The sequence below is a fragment of the Adelges cooleyi genome, unplaced genomic scaffold (genome assembly GCF_023614345.1).
Source record: "Adelges cooleyi isolate 19-005CV unplaced genomic scaffold, UGA_ACOO_1.1 ACOO_flye_CR_arks_rails_tigmint_CR_PRNA_651, whole genome shotgun sequence".
Taxonomy (NCBI): domain Eukaryota; kingdom Metazoa; phylum Arthropoda; class Insecta; order Hemiptera; family Adelgidae; genus Adelges; species Adelges cooleyi.
Window position 1 is genome coordinate 14,961,155 of NW_026096352.1, and position 19,990 is coordinate 14,981,144.

General features: G+C 33.5%; 2 protein-coding genes across 4 annotated transcripts in view; both read left to right on the forward strand.

Annotated features, from left to right (window-relative positions):
- LOC126844878 (uncharacterized) overlaps window positions 1-8,952 on the forward strand; it is a 111,078-nt gene extending 102,126 nt beyond the window's left edge. Inside the window, exons 6-14 of the mRNA XM_050583336.1 lie at window positions 2,901-3,143; window positions 3,287-3,552; window positions 3,642-3,786; window positions 4,538-4,692; window positions 4,810-4,987; window positions 5,750-6,262; window positions 6,375-6,609; window positions 6,685-7,007; window positions 7,143-8,952. Of these exons, the coding sequence (XP_050439293.1) occupies window positions 2,901-3,143; window positions 3,287-3,552; window positions 3,642-3,786; window positions 4,538-4,692; window positions 4,810-4,987; window positions 5,750-6,262; window positions 6,375-6,609; window positions 6,685-7,007; window positions 7,143-7,573 (2,489 nt within the window). The 3' untranslated portion in view covers window positions 7,574-8,952. The remainder of the gene's footprint in view (window positions 1-2,900; window positions 3,144-3,286; window positions 3,553-3,641; window positions 3,787-4,537; window positions 4,693-4,809; window positions 4,988-5,749; window positions 6,263-6,374; window positions 6,610-6,684; window positions 7,008-7,142) is intronic.
- Window positions 8,953-12,809: 3,857 nt separating this feature from the next.
- LOC126844288 (TAR DNA-binding protein 43-like) lies at window positions 12,810-16,890 on the forward strand. 3 transcript variants are annotated; one of them, XM_050582370.1, is made up of 5 exons: window positions 12,810-12,921; window positions 13,058-13,321; window positions 14,347-14,540; window positions 14,948-15,085; window positions 15,697-16,889. In XM_050582370.1, the coding sequence occupies exons 2-5, from the start codon at window positions 13,078-13,080 to the stop codon at window positions 16,330-16,332; spliced, it is 1,212 nt and encodes a 403-aa protein (XP_050438327.1). In that variant the 5' UTR covers window positions 12,810-12,921; window positions 13,058-13,077; the 3' UTR covers window positions 16,333-16,889. The 3 variants fall into 3 exon arrangements, with proteins under 3 accessions (XP_050438327.1, XP_050438328.1, XP_050438326.1); XM_050582371.1 differs by having other exon boundaries at window positions 12,849-12,952; window positions 15,697-16,890; XM_050582369.1 differs by having other exon boundaries at window positions 12,870-12,992; window positions 15,697-16,890.
- Window positions 16,891-19,990: the final 3,100 nt, after the last annotated feature.

Sequence of the window (19,990 nt, forward strand, 5' to 3'; positions counted from 1 at the left end):
GAAAAGTTTGGGGAACTGTTTTATCGATGCAATTCGACAAATCGGTTATTAAGCTACAAGAAAAATATTATATTTGTCGGGCATTGCTATTGATTTTCACTTTTGTCCGACTTTTTCATAGAAATACTTGTATGTGTGACGATGATTATATACTATTTACATAGGTGGAAATTCAAAAGTAGTACAACAGTTTTGTGTATCTTTGAAATACTTTTTACAAGAAAAAAATAGAAATACTAAAACCGAGATAAAAAAAATTCCTATCTTTATTCGATAGCCGGCCGAACGGTAGGTACCATCATTAAGTAGTCGATGGCCCGAAGGAGCGACACCCTGTTATTATTGGCACCGTCCAAGTCGGTGGTGTTATTACGAACAAGCTATTTGCTTAAGACGTAGGTATACACCTTCTTTTCTTGTGCCTTTTTTTCTCCGAACGTTTCCGTCACGGTTCGCCCACCACCGTCGTGCGTGTATCGAATTCGTCCGCTTTGTGTATTTGCCCTAATAGTAGAATGTACCTACCGTATGTGTAGCTCGCATTTCCAAGGCTAAACGACACCTCCTTTGACACATGCTGAAATGTCCGAAGGGCGAGTCGAGTGTACCAAGATGAAGAAATTCTCAACAACCGGCTACGCGGTGGTCTAAAATAAAAAAAAATTTTAAAAAAAAAACTATCGAAAATAACGTCTCCTAAATGTATTTTTTTAGAAAACCTCAAAATATATAACAAACTTATACTCATGCTTTGGGGGTCGCTGAGTTGAAATACAATTGTATTTATTATGTAAGTTGTATGAAATACAATTCACCCCCCGAGGAGGGATTTTTTTCGAATTTAGAAAAATGTTGAGCTGCACATCGATTATATTATGTTTTTGGGGCAGCTGAATTCAAAATTTATTTACAATATACTTAGGCAGATATACATATCAAAAAAATACTCACCTCTGTCATCTATTTAAATAAAATGTCTAAAAAAAAAGTAATGACATAATTGTTGTAAATCTGAGGTGAAATGTGAATTCAGTGACCTAATAAACATATAAATTGGTATGTAAAAATTGTGCAAAATTTAGAAAAATGCCTCCTTTGCCGCTCCTTCCACCAAATTAGGGGCGTGTTGTAAGTCTGAGGTAAAATTTGATTACAGTGCGACTTCAAAATCATGTTTTTGGCCGGTTGCTTAGTATTTTAAACTAAAATTGGACATATTATCACATTTTGTCGTCTTTTCTGAATTTAGACTACTCAAGTCATTTTTAAATTAATATAACTTCGTAATCTGCAAGTATCACAGCTGAAACCTGTTTAAAATCTTTAACAACATAATTAAATATAATTTAATAGTTTTGATTAGTTTTTCAGTTTTGTAGACATTTTTTAGTGCTATAATTACGTTTTTGGTATGACTATTATTACTTATTACAAAAAAAAAAAATTAAGTATAAACATATGTTCACAAGTTTATGTTATGAAATAATGTTGAAAACAATTTGAGTAGTTCAATCAATATCCAAAATTGTATTTTATAATAAACAAATAGAAATCCCCAAGTACTGAACTATAGTTAATAGTGGTAAAATATTACAAAAAAAAAACACTTTCGTGGTAGTATATTATATTTGTATTACCCAGTAAAGATTTCAGTTTCCTAGGTCTACTTGAAAAATTGATTTTCGATCGTTTTTTTTGGGGGGGGGGGATTTTAGACTAATACTTGGCTATTTTCCGAAATAAAGTTATGTGCATTTTAGTGGTTTTACAATAAAATGAGTTTTTATTTATTTAATGACGAGGTCCGAGTCCGTTGTATAGGAATAAATCATGGATTTTACTTTAAACGACGAATAAAACCAATCATGGTTGAAAATTTAAATTTTCTTTGTGAATAATGTTGCTATTGGAGAAACCCTATAGTTAAATTGGTCGCAACAGAACAATTTCTTACACTAAACACGAACGACGATTGGTAGACTTCAACACAGTACACCGTGAGATTTGTCACTTGACTTAACACTTGAAAACAATGTAAGCAGAGACCACAGTGTATGCCGACGCGTTCCCCTTAGATTCCCAGTGCTCAGAGCATTTTGAGTGCCTACTATTGTTGGATGAACGTGAGTTTTCATTTGAAATTTATTACAATATGTTTTTGTAGTGTTTTATACGATTTAAGATTAAACGAGAGTGTCATTCAAGAGCTTTCACCGAAGAGGTATTCCGTTTCGTCGGGATTATTAGTGGATAATTAAGCTAAACATTAAGTTTTTTTATTGAACAGACAATACGGACGATTTCCTTATATTTTTGGAGTGAAAAATGCTACAGACATTTTTTATGCAAACTAAACGCCCTTCGCAACGCGTGAGGAATAACTTGAATATTAAAATAAAACATAGATTTTTTTTTTTAACGATTAATTTCGTTCTATAAGCTCGGACAATTATTAAAACAGTGGTTCGGCTGTACTTGGGTGATGAATTAGCGGAACCCGTTGTTGGATGGGCGAGCCATTGCGGGTATGGCGATGTTCAAATCAGTTTACAACAGCCTTTGATTGATATATTGTAATTATTAAAGACGACATGTTAAACTGATAAAAAATTCCTGATAAAACAATAACGCTTAGTTAGGACGAAACAATATTGTTCACACAATACACAATGCAATATAACATACTTTTGAGCCTTCAGGAGCAAAGAATTATTATAGAATTAAGACACAATCAATTTGGAAAAGTGTAAATATGAATGAGAAAATATTATTATATTTCTATCTATTGTTACACGCCCGCAATGAGTAGAATATATTTTTTATACGTTTTGGGAAGTTTCCCGAATCAAATATTTTTTTTAGGGGTTTTTTTTTTTTATAAAAGACATTGGTTGTTTTAGGGAAACCAAGACCGCGGGTACGATGGTATTCGGTAAAGCACGGCGGGATGTCTTCACTTGACGAGATAACCGATTCAACGGAAGAAGAGTCTTTCGGCGCAGACGGTTCGGCGGTGACAGTAAGGAAGTTCACCATCAAACGGCTGGACCGGAGCCACGCAAACAGCTCATACGTGTGTACGGCTAGCACGGACAATATTAAAGATTCCACTCTGCGCCGGACCGTCGGCATAAATATGTATTGTGAGTCGTTTGATTTTCATAACTAAACCTGTTTTTAACGGAATGGCTTTCGAGGCGCTGTACCGTTGTGCATATTTCGCGAAACTCGTATCAACTTGTGCAGTTTCTTTAACGTCAAACTCAATACTAACGTGTTGTTGCAGTAAACGTGCAACGGGTAGTCCTGAGGGAAGTGCACCAGCTGGATCCGCCGGCCAGTCCGGAAATAGTGGCCGTCAAGAGCGAATACGATAAGTACGACGAACGACAGCAGAACATGGTGGCCGGCAAATGGTACACGGCCGAGTGCGTGGCCGAAGGAGCCAGCCCCAAGGCTACCATTCAGTGGACCATAGACGGCAACGGCACGCAGTCGGGGGCCGTCGAAGAAACGGCATCTCAGACGGCCATGCGGTTGACGGTCATCAAAGTGGGTGGACGGTTTAGATTTTTCCGTTTTTACCGGGGTTTTTTTTGGGTAATTTTGATTTTGTTTTTTCATACTTTTTCATTCAACAGCAAACCAGCCACAGCAGTACCATACGGTTAAGACCCACGCCAAACGATGACGGCCGTTACTTGCGTTGCCGCGCTTGGAATCCCGAAGTCATCTCCACCAACGACAATAACATGAAAAACGACGCAGTGCTAATGAACGTCATGTGTAAATATCAAACGCCGGTTGTCTGGTAGAGAGTGTTCGAGTGTCGTGTACCACTATTGTTTTAAACAATTTTCGGAAAACATTGAACATATAAGATTTTAAGTCAGTGTAATGGCACCGGTGACAGATGTAGATCGATTACAATGAATAGTCAAATCGGAGTCCGCTAAATTCTGTTAGATTTGCTGTTAAAGCGGTTTGTTATGCACTTAATGACCGTCTCGAATCGGCATTTGGTATAGTTATTTATATGTTTGTTCTATCTATTTTCTATTCAAATAAAATCGTGACTAATGTTGAGATGTTATAATCTGTGCTCAGAATAAAAGCGTGGACGAAACTACTTAAACATTGAGGCAGTTATTCAATTTGAGCTGTCACCGCATGTTCAAAAGCGGTTTCTGACATCTAAACCATGGGAAAGCTCTTACTACCCTACATTTTAAACTCGGTTATTGTTAATCGTTGATACTTATGTTTTTTAGTAGCTCAGTTCTAGATCAGTTTTTATCTATTTGAGTAAAATTTAATAAACTGTTCAGGGTACATGTACAGCTGACGGTAGTGAGGTTTCTGTGGATTAATTAATTTAAAACAGCTCTTAAAAAAAAAAATCCCTCATACCAATGTTCTATTATAGTTTACATAATAAAATACACGATTTTTGAACACTCAATTAAATAGTGGGAAAATGAACAATTTAATACCTACTAAGCTTTTGTACTAAAAACTCGACGATTTACTTCCACAGATCCTCCAATCGTAAAACTGAGTTTGGGTCATACGTTTGATCCAAATAGAATCAAAACTGGAGATGACGTTTACTTTGAATGTGCCATTTCAATGAACGACGGTGGCGGTAGAGGGGTTAAACGGCATCGCAACAGGATAGAGTGGTATCATGAAGTGAGTGATCAAAACGGATGTAGTATATATTTTGTAACATATTCACAATTAATCATGTGTTTATAAACTTTCGGATAAATTTACTATTGAGTATAATAGCAGTATAATTGTTTTTAGGGCAAACCGATAATGCAAAACGGCAGCAGCAGCAGTTCAGATATTACTAACGTACTTTTAAGTACCGGGACTCTGGTCATAAGAAATGTCGGTCGACATCATTCCGGCCGGTACACTTGCCAGTGCAGCAATGAACTAGGAATAGGTCGATCGCGACCAGTCCTCTTGCGTGTGCGGTGTAAGTATAAGAGGATTTTTAAATTTAAAAAATCACGCTTAGTAGGTCACAGGCACTAAAAGACCTATTAGGAGATAAGAATTCTTATTTGTAGAGTTGCTACATGATGAAATCGGTTGAGCGGCTTAGAAGATATCGTGGGTCCAGATTTCAGACACAAAAATAAAAAAAATTAATTAAATTATTATAAAAACAATACCTACTCGACCATGCATCTTACTTGCATGTTACACCATGCATGTTACTTTTCCTCACTTAATCTCATACATATGGGACAATTTCTATCCAACTTAGACACTGTACACGAACATGTAATCTGTTTCAGCTACTTCGATTTTAGTTTTATCCCACTTATTCGATAACCGAAGCTCACTTCCATACATCATTTTTGGTCTCACTACGGTCTTATACAATATTCCTTTCACCTTAAAAATGTCGCATTTTCTTCGATTGTCATTCGCGACTAATCACAAACATCCCGATACTACTTTATTTAATTTATCACTCCCCGTTTAAGTATCAAAAGTTTTCCACCTTGTTCTGAAGCCTGCTCATTATTGAGCTATCTCCAACACAAATGTCTTTCAACGACACTCTTTATTTTAGCTTCGATACAAAGCAGAGATGCTATTGGTTTTACCGCGATGTGGGCTTTTTTTGTATACACTGTAACTTTTTTAATACTGGACCAATTCCTTTTTTACTGTTAATCCTCGTGTTGAAACGAAGCTCTATATTGCTTTATATTTCGGTTTTATGCAGTCGCCCCGGTATGTGCTGACGACAACGACAGTCGGCGACCAAGACTTGTGGGAGTCGAAGGTGTGGGAGAAACCAACGTGCACGTGACCTGTCGGGTGCGGGCTGACCCCGAGGACCAGGTGCAGTTCGAGTGGCTGGTGTGGCCAGGGGCCGTAGCCGCCGGGGCCGCGGTCGGTATCACCGGCAAGCACCACCACCACCATCACCACCACCACCCTAACATCCACGACCTGGGAGCAAGTGCCTCGGCCGCCGACAGTTACGTGACGACCGCGTTGTCCAGCAACCCGAAGAACGACACGTCCGCCGCCATGGTTGCCTACGGCCAACTCGTTTTGACCGTGAGCGCTACCCGCGAAGTACCGCAGGACATGTACGCCGCAGAAGGGTCGGCTGTCAACTCCAAGGGATCGTCGTTGAAGTCACCAGCAGTGCTCAACACGGTCAGTTGCCGAGCGACCAACTCGGTCGGACGGCAGACGATACCCTGCATTTACTACATAACCCAAGCGGGTAAGTACCGCAACAGTGCACCCGACTCACTAGAGCGTAGAAAATAACTGTATTTTTGTTTGGCCACTTAAAAGGAGTCGGCCTTTATGTAATTTACGCTTGGCAATTTCAGCTGCCCCCTCCCAGCTGACGGGATGTTTGATCAAGATGCCAAAGGATCACGAGGTCGCCAGCGCCGTGGACGATAGCGGCTCGCAGAAGCTGCAGCGTAGACGGTTTTCGAACGAGGCAAACGACGACACCGCGGTGATCAGCTGTAACGCGGGCAACGACGGCGGCGTCAGGCCGGTCACTTACTCTCTCAGGGTGTACGAGGGCCTGTCGACGAGTTCGCAGTACAACTACGGGTTAGTGGGCGTGCACAAGTACATGTAGTTCAAAAAGAAAACAACAAAAATCTTGGTTGACTTGTGTCTTTTTAGCGAACCCAACGCCGTTGACGAGTACGAACAGACTCGGCGCCGTCGCAACGAATGGCTGGTGGGCAACGTCACCGGCACCGTGGTCGAAGGCAGCAACCGGGTCGAGTACGTGGTCAGCCGACAGCTCTTGCAGTTGAAAATCGGCGACAGCGACAACCGAAGGTACTTGAGCTTGTCGGCGTACGCAGACAACCGGATGGGTCGCGGGCCAGAGACGCGGATAGGCGGAGAAAACACACTGTCCCTCAGGCATCCATGGTGGTGGCAAGGAGGTTATGAAGAGACCAGTACGAGAACGGCCGTTTCCGGCACTTCTTCTACCGGTAAACTTGAAATTCGGAAACACTATTAAAACTTCCCCTCGCCCATTCGATCTAGTCGTCTGGGCAAGTGGTTTGTTAAAGTTTAATTAGTTTTTCACGCGAATATGTTCAAAACGTGTGATGTGTGGTTTTCAGAGTGGTGGATCATGTTGGGCGGCGGCAACGGCAACCGAAGGAATAAGAACGCCGACGACAACAGGGGCACTTCGTCTTTAGGCATATTCGTCGTCTCCGTCGGATCCGTGTTGGCGTTGGTCGTGTTAACGTTGCTTTTGCGGAAGAAAATATGCGCAAACAGATCTCTTGCCGAGACCGAGACGGTCATCGGCTCGAGCCTGATCGCCGGGGCAAACGGCAGTGGTGCCGACGACCAGCGTGCAAACGGCGCCAACAACAACAAGTACTCTTTGTTTTCTCAACAGCAGCTAAACGGTTATCCCCATTTGGACGTGCACGGGATGCCAGCTGGCGACGCACCGGACATCACTATACAACAGGACGTTTGCAAACCGTGTTTCGTTACCATTCCAGACAACGGGATTCCCGGACCGGAGAGTTGTGTATAAGTTATGGTATTATTATGGTAGAGTTTTTTTTTTTTATTGTTTTTGGCGCGTGAACGCTTCGACTGATGATACATACATAGCAAAAATGTAGATTATCATTAGCGACTATTAAACCTATTATTATGTTCGTAGTGCGTCTTCCCACACGGTAGTCTTGTCGTTGTTCAATAACAAGTAATGAAAACAGTAGAACACAATGGGTATAAGTGACATTTTTATTAATTATCATCATTATATCATAACAATAATTGTGTGTACATTAGTTGACGCGAGAAAAACAAAAACCAAATAATATGCTTGCCTTTATATTATATACCGTACTATTAACTATTTTAAAAGACAACTGATAGGCAACGTCTAAATTGACAGATTCGCATAGCTTGGGCTGTCCTCTTGAGCTAACGGATGGCTAGTAGTTAGATTTTAATTATGGCAAGGTGGAAAATTTCCGTTTTGGTCACCGTAGTAACTATTTTGTGGGATTCATAAGGGATAAGTGGACGTGGAACAGTACTCAAGTGTGATAGTACTTAAGTATTCAATAAATCGGAGCGAGTAAAATATAATATAGGTATGGCTTACAATAATGGATAGGGTTGGAAATGATCTGGGCCGCTAATTGGAAACAATTGGCTAATTGGCCGCTAATTTAAACTTTTAAGTGCTGTTTGGGGTTTGTTCTAAACAAATGGGGAAATCTACATTTGTCTGTCTACTCATCATGTATTTCGCATCACCAATTATATGCCACTATGTACCATAGTCATCTTGATATCATATAGCAATTTCGGGCTATCAATATATATATATATATATATATATATATACACACACATACTTCCCATACCTCTTCTTTCGACTATAGCTAGCTCAATAATTCTTATCCTTGTTTGGCTCAACACGCGCATTTCCTAAATGCGTTTCTTTAACTCTGTTTGCCAACAGCTTTTTATAATCATCTTATATAGCCTCAATCTACTTCGGCTTACATTCTCTACAGTTTTATTTTGGCCGTATTTCACTACCTATATGCCAATATTATCATATGAATGGATATATATTATTAGCATTTCAACTAAAATACATTATTACCACAGACTATGCATATGTAACTACTAGATTAATGTACAGCTCTACATGGTAGGTATTTAGAAATCTATACAGTTTTTCTAGTTCCAATAATGGAATATTTTCTTAGCAATTTTACAACACTTTTTGATGGCCACAACGGAAATTCAAACCGGAAGAGTTATTTTGAACAGTTTTAATACAAGTGCAATCCGTATAATATGAACAATTGAACATATTGTTGTAGGAATTAATTGTGAGCAATTAATAAACATGTTATTTAATAAAAAACTATCATTGTTAATATATTTTAATCTAATTTCAAGGACATTGTCTACTGATAGTATATAAATAAAGATGATATATCATATATGTATCTCTAATCGAATTGTTTAAAAAAAAATTCAGATCACTATAAGATTTGGCTTTATAAATATAATGCTAAATTGTGTTATGACGTAAAAAATATGCATAACAGTATAATATAATACGATATATTATATTATTATTTAATAGTAAATTAAGTTAAAATAATAAAGCACAAGTTAATTACCCATCGTTAGTTTTGGTTTTGTAGAATAGTTTATATTTAAAAAGTACTGAGCAGTATATTATATTATTATGGTGTTATTAAAAATAGTTTGTTAACGACAATAAATTATTGAAAATGTAATTTTTTTTAAAGTTGGTTAGTAAAATCCTTTTGATCAAATTGTATATAACTGTTAAGAATTTATGAACCTTTAAAAAAGTTTGAAATTTTAATCATGCTGTTAAACTTGTTTGTTTATGAAATAATATCCTAATTATTGAACATTACCTACTCTGTTTATTCAATTTTAGTGAAGATTTTTGTTAAGGTAGCTGTGTTATCATTTTTTTTTGTCTACGTTATTTAGCCATAGTTGTATCGTTTTGAAACACTGAATGTTTTTTTTTTTTTTTGTTTACTATTTGTGTAATTATAAGTATTTCCATTACTAGTTAAGACGGTTTCACATCATGATAAAAACTATTATAATTGAAAATATTGCTCTTCTTATCTACATACTTTTTAATGTAATTATTATTTGTTTGTAAAAAAAGAAACAACTTGAATAAAACAATAAACATGAGTATTTCGTTTTTTCTTTAATATTAAATTAATATTTAAAAAAAATCCTAGTCTATAACCAGACTAGACTTATACTTCTTGGGTTATTTGCATTTTGAACATCTTTCCTTTTCGTCTTGCAATACAACTCAAGTATTGGTTTTCTCTAATAAAAAGCCTGATGAATAAAAAGGCGAACAACACCTTTGTAACTTGTTGACAACTTTAAAATAATAAGAGAAAAAACAAGGGTCTTCTCATCCTTATAATCGATTTAAAACAAACACATTTATTTCCACTTAAGGTATTCATATTATACAGTAAAAACCGAAACTCCAAAAACAATAAAAAAAAAATGCCAGACAAAAGACTAGAGGAGGATTTTGATCATTCCACATCAAACACAACATTAAATAAGTGACAAAAAATAGTACGTTTAATCGAGATGTCAACGTTAATTAATAAAATTCTGGGACTATGCCAAATTTAACGCGTCCTATTTATTTTCTGAAATTTATATATCGCACACCTAGATCAAAACTGTAGCAGCCCAAAAACACCTTTTTTCAGAAATTCCAAAAAACTTATTTTCAAGTTTAATTACTTAAAATTGTTAATTTAACTGTTTATTTTAATAAAACAGTTTTTTACAGCCAACGTACGTTCACTCCGCTTGAAGTCAGGCAGAAACTAAGTTTTAAACGGTTTTGGTATTTAGGATTATGGGATTAGTCAATTTTACTAAAAGTACCTACAGCACCATACTTTGAAGAGTAATCAAGATAAATTTAAATTTCTTTTGTCAGTTCATGCACTTCGTTTGTAGAATCCGAATATACAAATAACTATGATAATTTCCACTTTTTGAGTTATTACAGTTTTGATCTAGGTGTGCGATATATTTTTTAGTTACTTTGAGCTTAATTGAAAATTGGCATTATAATTACGAATTTTTGTTAATTTTATTAAAACAGTGTGTACGACTGCACTATTTCAAAAAGAACTCTTTGGTGTACACTTGTTGTTAAAAAGTGTACACTTTTTGTCAAAACGAACAAACCTATTAGGTTTTTTCGCAAAAAGTGTACACCAAAGCGTTCGTTTTGAAACATAGACCTACAGAGAAATCTTTATAGGTCTATGTTTTGAAATAATGTACACTAAACTAATTGGTGTACATTTTTTTTTTAAAAAAACGAGTACACTAAACTAATTGGTGTACACTTTTTTTTTAAAAAAACGAACAAAGCTATTGTGATTTGTGTACTGTCAATGAGTTTACACGGTCGGTCGATTAATGATAAGAACAACGATAACGTTATCAGCAGCTGTGGGCAGATTTGTTTGTTTTTATTTTTACTCTCCATGAGACTGTGGATTGATAACATCAATGGATGCGAACATTTTGCTGCGATAAACGATAATATACATATTATTAACACAAATACCGGTACGGTGTGGCGCAGTGGACACCACAGCTGCCGCAAGGCGCCTGAGGTTAAGCTGCGACTAGTACCGCTTGATCCCGGATGGGTGACCACCTGGGTTTTTAGTGGCAAACCACACCACTAGGCCGACCGGTGAGGACCAAGTTAGCTATAATCCCGGTCAATAAGTCCACTCGAAATTATTATTAACACAAATTATATGAAAACAGATTGTTCACTCGGGCCTTTAACAATAGGATTGCAAATAAGGCTCCTATGATTGGCCCGCCAAAATCAGTGTGACCGTCTGAAGGGAATTTGTTTTTAAACGTGTTCGCGGGCTTTCGCATTTATTAATTAATTGAGTTAAACAGAATGTTTCTCTTGTATTTACCAAACATTTTATAAATATAATTAACCATAATGATAATAATAATAATTTAATAATATTATTCTTACAATTACAGTTGTTTTATATTATCTTACACACTATATAGTATGACGTATCCAAGGGCAATAATTTTAATTTCAATAATAAAATACAATTAATAAATAATAATACATATCCACATACCCGATAACTTTTTGACAAAATCATAGGATCTTTATGGTAGAGGTGTGTCGCTTGACAACTCTCTAACCATTTTTTACACCTTACACAGTAAATTATTGTATACATATATATATAAGTTGAAAATTATAAGATCAATTATAAAATAAAATAGTTATAAATGCTTACCTTTGCGGATCAGTTGGAAATCTTAAATAGCTAATGCTATTTAATGTTTTTGACATTTTAGTTTCGCAAAATTGTACCGAACACGAAGTCATTGTAAAAATTAAAAACTCACAAACAAATAACAATTATTACACAAAAATGACTGGTAGCGTTTAAAATGTATACAGGTGACAAAAATTTAGCTATTTCTGGGAACAAACTTTTATTTTGTTTGTCAAGCTAGATGTAAGCATTCTGTGTTAAATATACCATCCCTACCACAGGTACAGATAAATTATTTTTTTATGTACCCTAGATTCTGCACGTGTGAAGTGTTACAATAGAAGAAGCGCCAGTAACGCAGTTTGGTTATTAGTTTCAAAAGTTGATAGAGCTCCGGAAAATAAAAATAAAAGTTAATAATATAAAATAAAAGTATTTTTCTTTATCTACATATTTAATGCCGTTAAAAAACACAGTTTTTGCAATTAAAAAGTTAACAAAATAATTACTTATTATTAAATAAGACAATAAAAATAATAAATACTCCAAATAAAGAATAATTAACATAAAAATAAAAAATAAAACGTTTATCGTCCATAAGCCGCATAGAAAATATCGGCCTCCGGGCGAATGGTGGCGCCGCCTGTACAGCGAAGCTGAACTACCAAAATGCCTGAAGCATTCGACCCCAGATTTTTACTGATAAGAAGTTGAGTGGTGTCACCTTATCTTCTCTACATCGTGGACGGGGTCAATATTATATAACATATATAACATTTATTTTTTTTAACATTTAATATGGTAAATACACAGATTATATGAAATAATCATATAATTTGTGGTAAATACAAGTTCGATAATTTCGTTCCGGCTGACAGGTCACACTGGTTTCGGCGGAGTGCTTATCAGCTCATTTTTTGTTTACATCGAGAGTGAACAATCTGTTTTCATATAATCTGTGTTATTAATTGTAGTATCATAGTTACAATTATTCAGTTCACAGTTGGGACTTGGGAGTATTGACAAAGTTTTTTGCCAAGTAATTAATAATATCGTTCAATAATTATATAGTAATAATTAATTTGGAACTTTACTTCAATCTTCTTAGGGGTTACAACGATCGTTGTTTCCTGAGTGATCTAAATTCGTTATAAGATTTATTTTTTTTAATCTAGGTAAGTTCAATTGCCCAAACATGTCGTTTGTACAAGTGTCGGACACAAATGATGGCGACAGAGAAATTGTCGACTTGCCTTTGGAGGAAGATGGTACTCTCTTGTTGTCTACTTTGCACGCTCAGTATCCAGATGCGTGTGGTCTCAAGTATGTTGCTCCGGACAATGGCAGGACACGAGCATTGCGTCTAGCTAATGATAAACTACATCCACCCAACGAGGAAGGGTGGGGCGACATTGTTTACTTTTGTTCTTTCAATAAAGGTAAATGTACAATCAGAAAACAAATTATTAAGTAATGTGTACAGTATTCTTTTTGCGATAAGGAAAAATATATTTCGTTGTAAGATTTTTTTTAAGCCAGTTCTCATGACTCATTTACTTATTCTGTATAGACTCTACTATAATATAACTAATAGGGGGAATAAAACACTTATACTACAAGCAGTTGTGCCTTTAAAAAGCCTGGCGGCGGTCACGCTGCAACCTACCTGTTTCCCGCTTACAGTATTGTGTACCAAACATTTTTTTTTTATTTGCCTTTTGTATTGATAATGTTATCTATTGATTAGTCAATAGTCCTGCTAATCTGGTTATAAATACTAGGACCACTAAAAGTTTAATAGGAATTTTTTTATTGTAAAATTATGTAAGGTAGCAGTTAACAGTTACCATTTACGTTATGATTTCAATATTATTATACATAGTAAAATAACGTTAGAGCTATCTGCGAGCTGATATTGTACATAGTTTTACATAATGTAAAAACCCTCTATCCTTAAATTGTGCAGGACTGTGTTATAGTGTTATACTAACAATGCAGAGTAGGATCCAAAATCAAAGAGATAACTACTTCATAACGATGATTGATAATGATATAGTAGTATGAGTAGATTAATTTTATTTGGCTGGCAATAGCTTGAAGTAGGAAAGTTATTTTTTACATTGCATTATTATGTACTATTAGTGACTCATTTAGACAACGAATAACCCCAAAAGTGTATGATTTATATAGCTTCAAGTTAATAATTAACAATGTGATAAATTTCATAAAAATCTGTCCAACCGTTTAGGAGGAGTTTGCTTACTTACACACGGACAGAAGAAATATATATATATATGTATGTATACGTTTATGTATGTAATGTAATTTGGCCCGACAAGTATGTAATTATTTGTTGTGTTTATGAAACTAAGGTGCTATATTTAATTACCATATTTTATACATTGAGGAATCATAAGTGATTAAGATAAATTATGTAAAAAAAAAAAATGATATGTGTGTTCAGATAACGGACAGAAGAGAAAATTGAACGAAGAAATTGAAAGTGATGTTGAGCGAGCACCCAAAGAACAGAAGTCTGAGGCGACATCAACAGCTTGGAAGAATCGTGATTTACTTGTACTCGGTTTACCATGGAAAACGACTGATGAGGACTTAGAAAGTTACTTTAGTAAATACGGTGAACTGCGCATGGCACAAGTTAGTTTTTAACGAAAAAATAAAGAAAAAGTGTATTTAGGGAATGTAAGAATGCGACAAAGTATTTGTTGGTTTGCTAAAAAATATAATGTTTGAAGCTTTTATTTATGGTTTATAATAAAAGCATTGATTATAAATAATATAGGTGTCCACTGTCGTGTATTTTTTGGTGCGCGTAAATTGTTGCAGTTGTAGAGCGCTATATACTGTTTTTAGTACTACGTCGTTCCTGGCTGTATTGCGCGGTATCTACCGCCATAACTAAAAACAGTATAAAGCGCTCTACAACGGCAACAATTTACGCGCAGAAAAAAATACATGCTTGTAGGCTATCTATATTATTTATAATCAATAATAATAGTTATGGTAAAGTATAATGTTCCAAATATTAATGTTTTAAACAATAGGTTAAAAAATCTGCTGATGGCCGATCAAGAGGATTTGGGTTTATACGTTTCAAGGAACAAGAGTCACAAGTGCGATCAATGTTAGATTCACATGTCATTAATGGAAGACGATGTGAAATAAAAATTCCTAATATAAAGGTAATATTGTGTAAATGAATATGATATAATAATGTATATCAATATTATTGTGAGTTTGAATTAAACTTAAAAATATGCTGTTTCAACATATCAAGCTTTTTGATGAAGTATGTCATACATGACATTTACAACTAATGCTATCATACCTAATATAATATTTTTAACAATTCCATTAGTTTATATCTATAGTAACAAAGACAAAACAGTTAATATTTAAAGAATTTATTGGTCTATTGTTTGAGAAGGGGACTATAGTTATGTGGGTAAAGTGTTGGTGTATTTTGCGCTCATTGTTACTGGTTTGACATTCGGTTATGGATGAGATGTCGTCTGGTATAAAGGAGCCGCCAAGCCTCTCCCGGAAGCTGACTGACAACCCGTCTTGAATAGCGAATTCATCTAGAAACCATCTCATGAAGTCAGCGTTTAGCCTTCAAGGCCACGTTGAGCTAACATCAAACATGACGATGATTGATCCATTATATAATTAAAATTTCATTTTCTTAACTTAAATTTGACTTGAATTTGTTGTTATTTACTATAAGTCAATGATAAGTGATACCATTTAACATAAATATGCAAGTTAATGTTTTCTTTTTTTCTAATTTTAGGATGCATTTATAAATGAAGCTCCTAAGAAAATATTTGTTGGACAACTTACTGAAAGTATTACACAAGAAGATCTCGAAGAATACTTTAAGCAATTTGGAGATATAGTGGAAGTTTTTGTACCACGTCCTTTCAAAGGTATTGCTTTTGTGTCATTCACCAAATCTGACTCTGCCCTAACAGCCCTCGATCAAGATCACACTATTAAAGATGTTCGTCTAAGTGTTTCGGTTGCCATGCCTAAAGAAAAAGACCAAAGGTTCCGCAGAGGTCGTGGCAGTGGCGGCAGTAGTAATTACAATAGCCGGATGAGGGGAAGTCGTGATCATTATAGTAGCCGAGGCAATTATTATGATGACGGTGGATGGGATGATTATGACCGTGGCAGCTATTCTGATCGCTACAGGGATGATAATGACCGTGGTAGCTATTCTGATCGCTACAGGGATGATCGTTATGACAGGAAGCCGTACAGTAACGATCGGTCTTACGGAGTTTGGCGCAAAAATGATTACGTCGATTCATCTTCTTCGTCTCAAAATAAAGGTGGCAGCAGCAAAATCGATCCAAATTTAGTTGCTGCAGTTGTAGAAAAAACAGTCAGAGGAGTAATTGGAAATATGAATAACGTAATGTGACTATAATATTGTTTATTTTTTATCGTATTTGTATTTTTGGATGTAAGTATATTGTGACACTATGTTTTCTACAATTGACAATCTGTACTTAAAAGATATTCAGAAAATTTAAAACAAACTGTGCATAATATGTATTTAACTAGCTATAAATGAAAATGTTAATCCTTAATGACCAAATGGATAATGATGACACTTGTATTATATGATTCGAGGAAAAAAGTGATGATCTTAACAAAAATAATAATTACATGAGATATGCTATATTTCTTGTTACAATATATTGAAGTTATTTACCTATTTTTTATTACTCTAAGATAGTGTTACAATATATTTCTTCCATTTTTTTATAATGTATGCATTTTATTAATTTATATATATATATAATATCAGTTTTTATAGGTTCAATGTTTTTTTTTAAATTTATTAGGTAATAATTAGAAAATGAATGAATCTAAAAAGTTATTAATATCAATATGTATTTTTATTTGGTTATGACCAACTATGTTAAATTAATAATACAAATTTTACGTAACTAAAATAATTTATTCCAATTTGTCGTAATGTATACGTTAAAAATTTTTTAGTCTTATTAATTAAGAATACACATTTTGTTTTTTATATTTGACCTGAATATGGATTTTAATTAGTTGAACAATAAATGTATTATAATTAGATAATTTTTTATTAGAAAATGTGTATTGATCTTTACTTGAATGTGAATAAGGGTAAAAGGCATAGCTATGCAATTAATCTTTATTTGGGAATTTGGTCGTGTTTAATTAGCTTAGTAAACCGAATTGAGTTTATTAGATGCATGTAACAAAATTACTCAGTTCATTATTGACGACAATCGTCATGAACAGTAGACATCAAAAAGGTTAGGTTCTACTATTTTGTAGTTTTTTAATTATCTAGTAAGGTGTTACTATAGTTAATAATAATTATACATCTATTATGATAGTCTAAAAAATAAATCAACTACCAAAAATGTGTTCTATTTACTGATCTTATTAAAGTTTAACGTTTAAATTAAGATTTTACAAAAAATTGCATATACTGCTTATAATTGCATATATTTTAATAAATAGAGGTATAACGTCCTCTTAATAAATTAGTTATAAATGTATTATAATTAATTTATTATTTAAATAATAATAAAAATTAATAGTATTTTTTAGGGCAGCATACAAGGTATTATTATATTCTGTAAACCTTGATCTGTTACACTTAAAAACTTCTCCCGAAAAACGTCTCTCAGTCACACAACCTTGACAATATTTTTGTATACAATACACAATTATTAATGGTGTTTGTTGTGCGGCCAGCATTACTTATTATTAAGGAGTAATGATCTATTTTATAATATTACATTTTTTTATGTACTTAAATTTTAAAAACAAAATTGACAGAAATATTTGTAATTGATAAATCTACAAACTAAAAAATAATGAATACTATAATAATAATAGTATAATAATAGCATACAAATTCTTCTTATAAAGTACATTAGGTACAATGTATACTAAATGTTTAGCTGATGCAAAACTGAGATGATATTGGTTTTACAATGATGTGTTTTGTTTGGTCAGTTGTCTCAGTTTTCCAATCAGACCCATATATTATGAAAAAAAACAATATTAATCCGAATCTTATAAGTTATAATAATATTAATAATGAAGTCATTTCTCAATAACTACGAAAATATATTTTAGAAAATTATAAACAAACAAAATTAACAATTTATGACTTTCACATCTGAGACCATTATTTTAATGACAAATAAAAGTAAAGTTATAAAATAAGCTCCATGGAGCACTCAAATGCTAGCTTATGGAATAAAAATTAATATTAGCTCTAGTTATATAGAAATAAATAAATCAATTTTCAAATTATGAAATCACATGTATTACTAAAAACATTTTATTACATTACGTAGGTATTCACAATTAACATTTAGACAATATTGGTCTAAAAAACTGTTTTATCAAACTATTTAAGTATAATTGAAAACATTGTTGAATTGCTATAAATGTAATTACTATAAATACATTTAAATTACACTTAAAATTATTATTGTATATTAAAAAAAATAAGAAATGAAACAAAAAATTAGTCTATAAGACATGATAGTAAGTATAATATAAAAAGGCAGAATTATGTTGTATTAAATTTTTAACTCAAAGTTAAAAAAATTGAAACATTTCTTGGTAAAATTTGATTTTTTGCATAATATTTTAGGAGTAAAAAGTGAAAATTGTGCCTTACGAATAAAATTATATTATAATTTTATTTAGGTTTTGAAAAAAAAATTTCATTACTTAATAAAAAAAAATAGAAATAAGTCTCGGCCCAGTCCCGTTATTAGACGAAAAGATTTGATTCTCTGATTTTTTGATAAAAATTTCAGAATTGTAAAACTATAGAAGTAAATATGGGTGATAAAAATTTCAAAAAAATTAAGGTCCTTTATTAGTTAGTGTACATATAATATAAAATTAAAACTTTCAGTTACGCTTTTTGTTGATGTTGATGTAATTAAAAAGAATTCTAGTAACCTATTAGTTATTACCATTGATTTATAATAAAATATTAAATCTACCTATATATAAAACCAATTCTATTACACATGAGGCCGTATTCGGATACTTGCCATTAATAATAAAAAAACACAATAAGTCTAACATATGCACATCACATCATTTATATAGTAAGATTACTTAGATTAACTATAGTTAGTTTTCAAAATAGATATTTAAAACATTATTTCTGGCTAAAACATACTATAGCATGCTTGTACTTAGGCCTAGTATGAGTGCAAAAGTGGCCTAACCTATAAATTAAAATGAACTCGATAATTTAAAAATAACTTAAATACAATAAATAATTTGTCATATACATATATTTATTTAAACTAAAAAATTTTATAAATAAATAAAATACCAATTTTATAAATTATTTGAAGTTGGTTAATTTTATTAACTAATTAATTTTAAATTATGGGTTAGGCCACTTTTGCACTCAAAGCCTCGTATAATACCTATCTATTGGAGATAGGTAGATAAAGAGTATACATTTTCTTTGGTGAACTTTTTTGTATCTATATTAATCGAATGATGAAGATTTCACCATTGGTTTTAAAGTTCGGAGCATTTATTGTAGACTTTATTGAAAACGTGTTATTGGCAAATTATTATTTAATTTTAATTAACATTAATTCTTATATAGATACAATAAATGTAGGTAATATTGAATTTTTAAAATAACGTTTCGAGTAAATGTCAATCAAATATTACAATATAAGTAACAGTAAACAGTGTATAATTGCTGATGAGATTTTTAGAAGAAAATCATAACAAAAATTCGTTCGAAGAAATATTTAATTTCATCGAGAAAAACATTAGCGTTATCAGCTGTGTGATTTGTTTTTACTCTCCATGAGGCTGTGGACCACAAAAATCAATAGGTGCGAAAATCTTGCTGGAAATTCGCCACACGCGGTAGCAGGGCTAAACGAATTGACCATTCAGGAAGCATCGTTTCACACGATCAATACCACACAAATACACAGCAGTAGAATAGCGCCTGTCGTCTTTAGTAATTCTCTTATATCATAATCGTAGTTATTCAATTAGGAGTAGGTATTGACAAAGTTTTTTTG

Bases quoted from the DNA above. Each gene is read 5' to 3' on its own strand.
- LOC126844288 (XM_050582370.1), top strand. From the start codon at position 13,078: ATGTCGTTTGTACAAGTGTCGGACACAAATGATGGCGACAGAGAAATT. The intron at 14,541-14,947 runs GTTAGTTTTTAA...TTTAAACAATAG, and splicing joins GTGAACTGCGCATGGCACAA to GTTAAAAAATCTGCTGATGG. The intron at 15,086-15,696 runs GTAATATTGTGT...TTCTAATTTTAG, and splicing joins TAAAAATTCCTAATATAAAG to GATGCATTTATAAATGAAGC.